General features: G+C 33.6%; 1 protein-coding gene across 1 annotated transcript; it reads left to right on the top strand.

Moving 5' to 3' along the window:
- Positions 1 to 4,348: 4,348 nt before the first annotated feature.
- Positions 4,349 to 12,886, top strand: LOC142609845 (pleiotropic drug resistance protein 2-like). The gene is made up of 20 exons (XM_075781563.1): positions 4,349 to 5,300; positions 5,378 to 5,498; positions 5,767 to 5,855; positions 6,109 to 6,193; positions 6,298 to 6,588; positions 6,679 to 6,769; positions 6,930 to 7,830; positions 7,973 to 8,133; positions 8,229 to 8,332; positions 8,483 to 8,648; positions 8,743 to 8,829; positions 9,390 to 9,526; positions 9,676 to 10,008; positions 10,158 to 10,448; positions 10,538 to 10,621; positions 10,808 to 10,941; positions 11,032 to 11,259; positions 11,422 to 11,593; positions 11,783 to 12,037; positions 12,143 to 12,886. The coding sequence occupies exons 1-20, from the start codon at positions 4,942 to 4,944 to the stop codon at positions 12,410 to 12,412; spliced, it is 4,359 nt and encodes a 1,452-aa protein (XP_075637678.1). The 5' UTR covers positions 4,349 to 4,941; the 3' UTR covers positions 12,413 to 12,886.
- The last annotated feature ends 472 nt before the right edge of the window (positions 12,887 to 13,358 follow it).

Here is a 13,358-nt window from a genome sequence, read left to right as displayed (position 1 = left end):
TATTCTTTCCTAAAATTAGAAGTCATTTAAAATTTTATTTTTCCAAATAAAAAATGATAAAAGTAATTTAAATTTTGTGATACTTTAAATTAGGATACTATCACATTTCCAACATGTAATAGATATTTCCTATTTCAAAGTAAACGTGAAAGATAGTTGTTCAATGAAAAAAGAAAAAGAAAAAAGGAAGAAGATATTTATTCATAAAGAATAGAGATATGTTATGTTAATAATATTTTTATGATAAATTTTAATTAAATAATTGTTATTAGTTTTTAATGGTAGACAAAAATAATTTATGTTATAAATTTAAATTAAGATCAATAAAGAACTTTCTATAATTTTTTATAAAAGTATTGGGAAAATATTATTACTATAACAATAACTATAAAAAAAATAAAAAATAAAAAGCTAAAATTATCTGTCCCCCGTTGATAGCTTCTAGAAAGTACAGATGGATTCCTCTACGCAAATTTGGCACAACTGCAATGACAAGCAAGCATGTGCCGAGGATTTGCATAAACCCGCGTATATGGGGCCAGATAAAAAAAAGAAAAAAAAAAGAGGTTTATTTAAAAAGGAAACCCTTCCTATAATTGCCTTTTGCTATTAAAAATTGTTACCAAAGCAACGACTTCTAGAAGTGCACGTTTCCCAAATTTGTATACCAACCTTAAAAAAAAAAGTCCTAGTTTGTAGATTGTGATTAATCATAACTCCAAATGGTAAGTAAATTTGAGATTTTTTTTTGGAGTAAACAATAATATATATATATATATTTAAGGAGTAAGCAGTAATACTTAGTAGAACATACACGAAAATTGTAATATTAATGTTTTAAACCGGATTTATAATACATTATTTAATAAAGGTACAACTACAAAATGGTCTAACCTTTGTAATTGTAGATTAAGGTTATAAACAGTGGACACTAGATATACACAACCAATATGGGATAAACATTTTTTTTTTAGTAAACCGTAATATTTATTAGAATACACACGAAAATAGTAATATTAGTGTTTTATAAAGGCTAGACTCTTTTGTAGTTGTACCTTTGTTAAATAATGTATTATAAACCCGGTGTAAGTAAATTTGAGATGATTGTAAGTTTTTATGGCAACTCTAACTTTTTTGCTTTTTTAAGTAGTGTTATGAAATCTCTCTACTCTCTAGGGATGACAATTTGTCCCCGCTCCCGCTTAACCCGCCCCTCCTCGCTTAACCCCGCGAGGGTTTTCCCCGCCCCGCAATGGCGGTGGGGCGGGGATAGGACAAGATTTTAGTCCCGCACCATGGGGTGGGGCGGGGATGGGTTTAGACTTTTTAGACCCACCCCGCCCCGCCCCGCATTACTAAAGGTTATAATTGTAAATTTTTCATACCCTAAAATCCTACAATTTAAACAAACATATTAATATTAGCATATTATATTTTACCCAATGTGATTCTCTGCCTTTATTTTGTTATGTGTTATACTATGAGATTTTTATTTATTTTTATAATTGTCTTGTTAAACACTTGGATATATTATTCAATTTTTACTAAAAATTGATTTAATTTGATGGGATAAATTTAGTTGTAATTTCAAGTATATTATTATTAATAAAATAAGTTTCATTAAAAAAATTGTACTAGTTGTAGGTCAAATTAACAAAAAGTAGAGTTTTACGGGGTGAGGCGGGGCTTCGCAGGGCCCCAAGGGGCGGAAATGAGGCAAGACAAAACCATGCGGGGCAGGGACGAAGACCCCATTCTTTGGCCCCGCCCCGCCCCCTTGCCATCCCTACTACTCTCTTGCTATATGGGTTTTTTTTTTTTTTTGAGAAACCCTCTTGCTATATAGTAGGAATGGTAGATTGCAGCATGTTCAAGTTAGCTCATACGTGAGATGGTAAGTAAATTTGGGATAGTTATAAAGAGATTAAATTCTGTAAGGATGTGGTGTAAAATAAAGATGTTTATCTCACATTAGTTTTGTGTGTTAGAGTTTCAGTTCTTATAACTCCAGACTATTACTACAAATGTTAGACCATTTTGTAATGGTACTCTAGTTATGTACTAAAGAAAACATTTTGTTCTCATCAAAAAAAAAAAAAAAAAAAAAAGAAAACATTTTGTTTATGGTAATAAATATAATCCTGTCAATTTGAAATTGATATGTTTTATAATTTAAATTAAATATTCCCACAAATTTAAAATGATGCCCTATTCTCTATAAATGTGAAATGGCCAATGTAGAGAAATCATATTCCAACATATATCCCTTTTGTTGAACTTTTCGCCTACCATTGATATTCATTTATAGCATCTCTTTTTTCATGTATAGTAATAAAGTATGGACAAAGTTTAATTATAAAATTAATTATAACTTTGGCAACAAAAAATAAAGAAGAAAAATTATGACTTTAGGCTACAACCTTACTTAATAAAATAAATATTACCACACATTTTAAAATTTTAACTATTGAATTGAATATTCTTTTCACTTTTAATACACATGTCATAATTAGTGTCAAAGTTTAGCTTATATTTTATGTATAATTTTAAACTACAAAAATTTACGATTTAAACAATTTATTGATGACATAGCAATTGGTTTTTAATTATCTAAAAATTTTGTAAGTATAGAGGATATAAGAAGAGGTTGTATTTCAAAAAAGAATAGAAAAAGAAGAGGTTGTATTAATAAAAAAAAAGAATAATATGTAATTTAATGATGAATTTGTTAAAATTTATCTCCAATAAAAAGATATTGAGTAAAATTATAGTATAAAGATACAACAATTTTGTTAGTAATTTTTTTTTTTTTTTTGCATAACAGTGGTTTTATTAGATAAGTAAATTTTGTCCGTAGAGAATATTCGTAACAATCATGCACTTTTTAAGAATTTTAATAAAAGAGGCCTCTTCTTCTACAGGGTCACTTTACAGCTCACTTTTTTTCGTTACTCACTCAAATCAGGTGCATTTATCATTCCCAAAAAAGGACTGTCCAAGCTGTAGCGTGTGCCGTATTTTTAACATCAACAATGACAAATGCTGTTATACAACTAATCTAACCTTTGAAAGTTACCTAATAGTAGTATTAAATAATTTTTTTTAGAATATTAAGTATTTTTAACACATACATAGGGAAAAAGGGATAATATTTTTTAAAGAAATTTACAGTGGTGTATATTCAAAAGGGTTTAACTCTAAATATGGATACACAACACAGACTTTAAACATTTTTAATTCACACTCATTTTCTAATATGGGATTAACCCACTATTTTTTTTTTTAGAATACTAAGTATTTTTAACATACACAAGGGGAGAATGGAGAAATTTTTTTAAAGAAACTTACAATGGTGTATATCCAAAAGGGTTTAACTCTAAATAAATTTGATTTGTGTTTAGAAAATGCGACTATGGATTTGAATTATTATTAATAATATAAACTGATTGGAATGAATTAACACCAATATGCTATATAAATTTCAACATGTGATAGATTTGAATTTTGAGTTGCTCCAATAAATTTAAAACATTGTAGTATTTTAATTTGAAATAAAAAGATTAAAAAAATGTTGTCACATATATATCTTGTTGATAGTATATATATTTGGGGAAAATTAATGAATACTTAAGGGCATTAGTTTTGGAAGTATTTTTATAAATTTTTTATGGGAAATGAAAAAAGTAATGGACTTTTTTGACAAATTTTTATATTTCCCATAGAAATGGTATTAAAATATTTCTAAAATAACCCATTAACAAATGCCTTAAGAGCATTCATTAACAGGATCATATATATATATATTTAAAAAAATATATATATATATGCAATGGTCCATTTGTCTAATATTATCATTTTTTAATATAAATTTTATAATAAATATATTATAATTTTAACCTATGACATTCACTCATATTGGTTTTTCTTTATCATTAGGCTTAAGAGACCATAAATTTCTTATTGGATAACCAGAAATTTTACAGATCAAGCTAACTAAAACTTAGCTCAAACTCATCTTATGACTACAAAAACACACTATTTACATTACATAAAAATACTGTTTAACATGTGTAATGATCTAAATGAGTCCAATGCAACGGGACACTAAACCTAGAAACCTAATCCAGGTCCCTTCTAGAAAGAAAATCACACAACAAACCTAATATATAGAAGGAAATTAATTAAAAGCGATTATGTATTTTATTAGGTAAAAGTAGAACAGCTGAAAAGGTTGCTTCAGAAATTATGAATCCAGAACAGTAGAAGCTTCTGTCTTCAAAACATTGCCATTATTTTGCTTGCTTTGTTAAGCTATATAAGCCAGCCAATCGCTCTTTTAAATTGACCCAAATCAAAATCCCTGTTTTGAGTCAACTGCCGGGATTTCGACTCATTTCCCTCACTTTTTTTTTTCTTTCCTTTTATTATTATTATTATTATTATTATTTATTACAGTATTAATATTCACTATTCAGTCCCACCTTCCACTCCTGTTTTTTTTCTAACCAAAGTTTAACAATCAGTGCACCACTTTCTCTCTCTCTAAAACTCACTACCATACTAGGACTCTCTCTCTCTATTTCTGCAAAGGCATACCTTTTTCTTCTTTTTCCAACGACCGAGACTTTAACCAGAAAAAACCAGATTCAGAAATTAGATCCTAGCTAACATATCCATAACTGAATTATTATATACATATACATAGATAGATACGAAGAGTGTATCATACAACACTTGTCACTCACGCAAAACTCATACCATATGAAGGAGTATATGCTTGCGTTTAAAGCATTCTGATTCTGTTTCTACTTCGCTAAAAAAACGCGGATATATATGCACATATTATGATTGGTATTGTGACTATGCAACAAAACCACATCCAAAAACAGAAACAGCAGTGAGGAGTGTATTGTTGTTGTTGTTTTAGATCGGTAAGTAACAATGGCATCGGCTTTGGCGGGAGACGATCTCGCCAGGTCGACGAGCAGCCGGAGAAGCTGGGCGTCTGGGAGTTTCCGGGAAGTGTGGACGGCGCCGCCGGACGTGTTTAACCGGAGCGGCAGGCAAGAGGAGGACGAGGAAGAGTTGAGATGGGCGGCCATAGAGAGATTGCCTACCTATGATAGGATGAGGAAAGGGATGCTCACGCAAGTTCTTGATAATGGCAAGGTTGTGCATGATGAAGTGGACGTTACGAATCTTGGGATGCAAGATAAAAAGCTGTTGATGGAGAGTATTCTTAAGACTGCTGAGGAAGACAATGAAAAGTTCCTTAGAAGACTCAGAGACAGAACTGACAGGTAGTTTTTTTGTTGGTTTTGGATATGGTTTTGGTTTATGTGTGAATTAAGATTTTTGAGTTTGGTTTTAATGGCAGAGTTGGGATTGAGATTCCAAAGATTGAAGTTCGGTATGAACATGTGTCGGTGGAGGGAGATGTGTATGTTGGGAGTAGAGCACTTCCTACTCTGCTTAATGTTACTTTGAACACAATTGAGGTATTTTTATTTTTATTTATTTTGTTTTTGTCTTTTGGAGGCGAAATTGGATTCTGGTGTAGAGTTTTGTGAGAAACTGAGAGATATATTATTGGGCTATTTTGTAATCATGACTAGAAGAATTTAAAAAAAAAAAGTGCTTTTAAGTTATTGTTCTGATGATTCGGTTTGAAATCTTTGACAGTTTGTTTTATCTGGTTTAAAATTTTGTCCCTAAGCTTTTGATAACAATTTTTTTTTTGCCATTTCAATTTGTAATGGATTACAGAGTATTCTCGGATTGGTTCACCTTGCTCCATCGAAGAAGAGAAAAATCCAGATACTCAAAGATGTTAGTGGAATTGTTAAACCATCAAGGTATTTTTATGAAGTGCTACTTGATTTACTGTTTTTTTTTTTAATAATTTTTTTTAACCCTTTTGCCCAAATATGAAAGTGAATTTTCCAAGGTAATTCTTATTGGGTATATGGGCAAGATTCGTAAACTGATATTTCATGCCTTGTATATGATGAAATTGCCTTTTTTGGGTTGATAGCTAGTTTTGTGTTTGTTGCTATTGTTCTTATTTTGATTTTCTGGGATGAACTTTAACTGATATGGCCATTCCAGGATGACCCTACTTCTGGGTCCTCCAGGTGCAGGGAAAACAACCTTGTTGCACGCACTTGCCGGGAAACTCGACAAGGATCTGAAGGTTTGTTTCCCATTCTATTGCTTTTATATGTGTCACAATTTGCATAATCCTTTGTGCCTAAGATTAAATTTTATGGCCTAGTAATGAATGAGAGTTCTGTACAGGTGTCTGGGAAAGTCACCTACTGTGGTCATGAACTCCATGAATTTGTTCCTCAAAGAACCTGTGCTTATATTAGTCAACTTGATCTTCACCATGGAGAGATGACTGTGAGAGAGACACTGGATTTCTCAGGACGCTGTCTAGGGGTTGGCACAAGGTATGAGATGTTGGTGGAACTCTCAAGAAGAGAGAAAGAAGCAGGAATTAAGCCCGATCCTGAGATTGATGCATTCATGAAGAACACTGCAATGGCAGGCCAAAAGACTAGCTTGGTTACTGATTATATTCTCAAGGTTTGCTGTCTCTATTTCATGTTGCTAAGTTTTTTTTAAAAATAATTAACAAGTAATTTAATATAGCTGACCTTAAAGAATATTTAACAGATACTTGGACTGGATATTTGTGCTGATATTATGGTTGGAGATGAAATGAGAAGGGGTATCTCTGGTGGACAAAAGAAGCGTGTGACAACTGGTATGTATTTTGGACAAGCTTAAGTTGTTTATAATGAAATTAGGAGTCATTAATCTTACACAAAAGAATAATGTATCCGAATCACATTCTTGTTTCTAGTATGTAAGCATTTGTAATGATTCATTACCAATTTTGATTGTGTTATTATAATTTGGCGCAGGGGAGATGTTGGTCGGACCAGCAAAGGTTCTTTTAATGGATGAAATATCGACAGGGTTGGACAGTTCTACCACTTTTCAGATTTGCAAGTACATGAGGCAAATGGTTCATATTATGGATGTGACTATGGTCATTTCTCTTCTACAACCAGCACCAGAGACATTTGATCTTTTTGATGACATTATCTTACTTTCAGAAGGACAGGTAGTCTACCAAGGTCCAAAAGAAAAAATCCTTGAGTTCTTTGAGCACGTGGGTTTCAAATGCCCCGATAGGAAAGGAGTTGCCGACTTTTTACAAGAAGTAACATCCAAGAAGGATCAAGAACAATATTGGTTCCAGGAGAACCACCCTTACAGATACATTTCAGTTTCTGAATTTGCCCAAGCCTTCGGTTCTTTTCACATTGGCCAACAGCTTGCAGCTGATCTTAGTGTTCCTTATGATAAATCTAGAGCGCACCCAGCTGCACTGGTGACAGAGAAGTATGGTATTTCAAATTGGGAACTATTCAGGGCTTGCTTTTCAAGGGAATGGCTGCTAATGAAGCGTAATTCTTTTGTGTATATATTCAAGACTACTCAGATAACAATCATGTCCTTAATCGCCTTGACAGTTTTCCTTAGGACAGAAATGCCAGTGGGAACTGTTGCAGATGGAGGAAAGTTTTATGGAGCACTATTTTTCAGTCTGATTAATGTGATGTTCAATGGGATGGCTGAATTGGCAATGACTGTTTTCAGGCTTCCTGTCTTTTATAAACAAAGGGATTTCTTGTTCTATCCTGCATGGGCTTTTGGCTTACCCATTTGGGTCCTCAGGATCCCTCTATCATTCATGGAATCAGGAATATGGATCATTCTTACCTACTACACAATTGGATTTGCTCCATCTGCTAGCAGGTAAATAAGATTTTAAAATTTTGTCCCCTGCAATTGATTTGATACTTAGTACTTACCAGTTGTTGGAATTGTATGTGTCAAACTCATGGGTTTATTAGTCTATGATTCTTTCATTGACACATTTCTTCCCTTATTACTTCAGGTTTTTCCGACAGTTCTTGGCATTCTTTGGCATACATCAAATGGCATTGTCCCTCTTTCGGTTCATTGCTGCAGTTGGAAGAACACAAGTTGTTGCAAATACGCTGGGTACCTTCACCTTGCTTTTGGTTTTTGTGCTTGGAGGATTCATCGTCGCCAGAAGTAATTCATCTCTTTCCAATCCAATTGTCAGTGTATTTCAATGTTGATTTATTTGATTAAAAAAAATGACTCATCTTTAACTTTTTGGCCTGCAGATGACATTGAGCCATGGATGATATGGGGCTACTATATTTCTCCTATGATGTATGGACAAAATGCCATAGTGATGAATGAATTTCTTGATAAAAGATGGAGTGCGGTAAGATATCTTCATAGTTTAATTGTTTTCATACGTAAATTTCAGATTTGCATCCACTTTCCGTACTTGCATATGCAAATGAAAGCTCAAATTATGCATTTTCAACACCATAAGCCATCATGGAAATCTAACAAAATTTATCTATTGCAGCCCAATAATGACTCCAGATATAATGCACCAACAGTTGGAAAGGTCCTTCTCAAGTCCAGGGGTTTCTTTACTGAAGACTATTGGTTCTGGATTTGTATTGGAGCACTTTTTGGATTTTCTCTTCTCTTCAATGTGTTATTTATTGCAGCATTGACTTACCTGAATCGTAAGTGATCTTATCTCGTTCCTACTCAGAGTTTCTTTTATAGGGAAATGAAATTTCAGAGTTGACAAATCCTTGTGTGAAATATGAATTTCAGCTCTGGGTGATTCAAAAGCCGTCATTGCGGATGATGAAAATGACAAGATGAATAAATATTCATCCTCTAGACAACATGGAACAGAAGGTTTATCTTTGACCTTTCTCCTTCAATTCTCATGATTTCCTAATTTCCATGTTTTTACTGATATTTAGTCAAAATTATCTCATATAGTGACAATTAGAGAAATCAAAATTTAACATGTTGTTTTGTAACAACCAAAATATTATCTTGAAGAAGCTTGCATTAGCTTGATGGTTCATCACATCTCTGCACAAAATACAGTTCACTATGCAACCATGAGTGTAGTTGTAACACCTTTAACCAAGAGAGGTGGTGGGTTTAATGCAGTTACACAACATTAGAAATTAGAACAACAGAAAACCTGATGCATTTTTCACAGATGGTTTTCTACTAAATAATGATGGTTTTTTCCTTATTAAAACAGAAAAATCTTTTAACTTGGAGAAATATTCCTAACTGCAACAATGAATTTTTGCCTTCTCCTAGAGATGGAAGATAATGCCAAAAAATGGGCTAAAATATGCCACATGACTTTAAATTTTGAGAAGAAGAATCAACAAAAGAAACAAGCAATGGTTAAATGAATTCTTCTAGATGCCTGAACATTTGTGAAACAATTACAGGTATTGATATGGCTGTGAGAACTTCTTCAGAAATTGTTGGTGCTTCAAATAGTGCTCCAAAAAGGGGAATGGTTTTGCCCTTCCAACCCCTTTCGCTTGCCTTTAACGATGTGAATTACTACGTGGATATGCCTGCTGTAAGTAACCTATTTTTAAACATTTCATGTTCTGGTAAATTAATTTAGGCTTTCATTCACATTGTTGAATATCAAATGTCACTTTAAGTTCTTTTCAAAGTTTTATTATACCTACCAAATGCTAATGTAAATTTTGTTTTTCATACCAGGCAATGAAGACTCAAGGAGTTGAAGAAGATCGTCTTCAACTGCTACGAGATGTTAGTGGTGCTTTCAGACCAGGAATATTGACGGCACTTGTGGGTGTCAGTGGTGCTGGGAAGACAACCCTTATGGATGTGTTAGCTGGAAGAAAGACCGGTGGATATATTGAAGGAACCATCAACATCTCTGGTTACCCTAAGAACCAAGCAACCTTTGCTCGGGTTAGTGGTTACTGTGAACAGAATGACATTCATTCACCAAATGTTACTGTCTATGAATCTCTCCTATATTCAGCTTGGCTCCGTCTCTCTTCAGATGTCAAGACACAAACACGAAAGGTATGTTGCATGTTCTTCAAGAATCATCTTTCTAGACCTCTGTACATATTTCATTTGTTTCTAAACACCGTCTGGATTCCTATTGCTTAAGGATCCAAGTTCTAAGTCTGTAATTTAATTTGTATATTTATTTTTTGTTTTTGGTATAGATGTTTGTAGAAGAAGTTATGGAGTTGGTTGAGCTTAAACCAATAAGAAACGCTCTAGTTGGCCTTCCAGGAGTTGACGGTCTTTCAACAGAACAAAGGAAGAGGCTAACAATAGCTGTGGAGCTCGTTGCTAACCCCTCTATCATCTTCATGGATGAACCAACATCTGGTCTTGATGCCAGAGCTGCTGCTATTGTTATGCGTACTGTGAGAAATACGGTGGATACTGGGAGAACTGTTGTATGCACAATCCACCAGCCTAGCATAGACATTTTTGAAGCTTTTGATGAGGTACTGCTCACTTTTCTTAATTTTGTAAAAGTTTTTCACTTACATGTTTCTTATGTATCTATGTTGCAATATGTTTGTGGCTCTTGTAGCTACTGCTGATGAAAAGAGGAGGACAAGTCATTTATGCTGGACCTCTTGGTCGCCATTCTCACAAGCTGATAGAATATTTTGAAGTGAGTATATTTTTTGATGCCTTTTTTTTTTTTTTTATAAATTTTGCTTCATCAAATGATAAGAGTTTTTGCATATCTCTAATGTCTATACATATGCTCTTCATTTACACTTCAACCGATTGTGCTATCCCTTGGGATTGACTAGCAGGTTTTTGCTAGCTATTTATTAATATCTATCTATGCCAGGCTGTCCCAGGAGTTACTAAGATTAGGGATGGTTATAATCCTGCCACATGGATGCTTGAAGTCACTGCTCCTTCAGTTGAGACTCAACTTGATGTGGATTTTGCTGAAATTTATGCCAATTCCTCACTTTATCTGTAAGTTATAATTATTATTATGATAAGTTTTTTCCTATATTCCCGGATTATTAGGTTTTGTGATTCTGATTTTTTTCAACACTCATTCAGGAGGAATCAGGAACTTATCAAAGAGCTAAGTACTCCAGTGCCAGGCTCCTACGACCTCCACTTCCCAACCAAATACTCTCAACCATTCAGTGTTCAGTGCAAAGCTTGTTTCTGGAAGCAAAATTGGTCTTATTGGAGAAACCCTCAGTACAATGCCGTCCGGTTCTTCATGACAATAGTCATTGGTGTATTATTTGGTCTAATCTTCTGGAACAAAGGACAAAAGACGTAAGTCTTGAACTTTTTCTTGAATTGATTATTTTAGTTTTCTATCATTTAAAGGGTTGCATGAAATGTAGATTAGGATCTATTTGATTAATGCACTAATGCTTAATCTTAATTTTCATTGGTAGTTTTATCAGATGTCAACTCTAATTGTTTTTTTAACAGGGAAAAACAACAAGACTTGATGAATCTTTTGGGAGCCATGTATGCTGCTGTGCTTTTCCTTGGAGCCACAAATGCTTCTGCAGTGCAGTCTGTTGTTGCCATTGAGAGGACAGTTTTCTACCGTGAAAGAGCAGCTGGGATGTATTCTGCATTGCCTTACGCATTTTCTCAGGTAACTCAAATGCAATTTGTCTCTTGCTAGAAGGACTGTAATTCCAAATTGACAACAGAATGTATCTTGTCATCAAGAAAACTTAATTTCTTTTCTGTTGAGAATCAAGAAAATTGAATTTGAAATATGTAATTCAATTACAGAAGTATGCTATTTTATACTGGGCTAAGCACTATCCTAATTATGCAGGTGGCCATTGAGACGATTTACAATGCAATTCAAACTCTTGCTTACACTCTTCTCCTTTACTCTATGATCGGGTTTGAGTGGAAGGCAACGAAGTTCCTGTGGTTCTACTACTACATATTTACATGCTTTGTCTACTTCACATTGTACGGGATGATGATTGTTGCACTGACGCCAGGCCACCAAATTGCTGCCATTTGTATGTCATTCTTCCTCAGTTTCTGGAATTTGTTCTCCGGTTTCCTCCTTCCCAGGCCGGTAAGTTATTCTAACTCAATATATGTTAAATTCAAACACTCGGTTATGTCATTATAATCTACTCTCTCTTTGCATACAAAACTCACTATTGCCTACACATTACAGCAAATCCCAATATGGTGGAGGTGGTACTACTGGGCTTCTCCTGTGGCTTGGACGCTATATGGTCTTGTAACCTCTCAAGTTGGTGACAAAGATGCTAAGCTTGAGATACCAGAAGCAGGTTACATGCCATTGAAGGAGTACCTCAAAGTAAGCTTGGGTTTCGAATATGACTTCCTTCCAGCTGTTGCAGTGGCCCATCTTGGCTTTGTTCTTCTCTTCTTCTTTGTGTTTGCCTATGGCATCAAGTTCCTCAACTTCCAAAGGAGATAACTTGCTTGAGTTATACACACACAAGTCTAACAGTATCTTTGGGAGTTTGTAGAGGAATGAAATAGGTAAATTTTATAGGAAAGGAATACGTTGTTCTTTTTCTAGTATTCTTTGGGGTTTATAAGGGAGGATAGGAAATGAAATAAATTATATATTTTTTACTCATGCTCATTATGTTTTATTTGAATTTATAGAAACAAGGATAAAAACATAATTCTTTCTCAACCAATGAGGGGAATTAATGGTTTACTTCACTTTTGAGCGGAAGGCTTATAATGGAATGGAATGATCCATCCTAGTTGTTTCGTTTCTTCCTTCTAAAGTCCGTGTATTATGTCTTATTTCCTTTCCTTCCTCGTACAGTGGGAAGCAAAATAGATACCCTCTATTTTTTGTAATGTATATATTTTTTTTTCCATCTTGTGTATTTGTATACTTTTCTCTGGTTGTCAATAAAAGTTGCTACTGTTCATTTGTCCTGGAGTATAAATAGAACCACCAAAATGATTTGGTGCAAATAGAACATTATATTCTTAATTTACTGTCACATATTTTTGTAGAGAAATAACACGAAATTCTCAAATTTGTGAGAAACAAAAAATAGAGAAAACACATGCCAAAAGAAAAATAATCACACGCACAAGATATTATTTACGTGGTTCGGCAATTTACCTATGTTCATGGTGCGGCAGTACAATTTTTTTTCTCTCTCAAAAATACATTGAGTAACCCTAATTGTTGGGAAATTTAGACCCTAGTTGATAGAATTAACAAATTTTAAACCTAAGTTGTTAATTAGATTTATTATGTATAAAACTTGTTAAAACAAACAAACATCAATATCATGTCAATATCATGCACAACGAAAAATTAAATAAGACAAGATATGATGACTTAGAAAAACCAATGAAACAAATTAGTTTCATAGTAAAAAATGTAGGGAGAA

Source organism: Castanea sativa, chromosome 9 (assembly GCF_040712315.1).
Source record: "Castanea sativa cultivar Marrone di Chiusa Pesio chromosome 9, ASM4071231v1".
In the NCBI taxonomy this organism is placed as follows: domain Eukaryota; kingdom Viridiplantae; phylum Streptophyta; class Magnoliopsida; order Fagales; family Fagaceae; genus Castanea; species Castanea sativa.
This window is presented reverse-complemented; position numbering and strand designations above follow the sequence as displayed.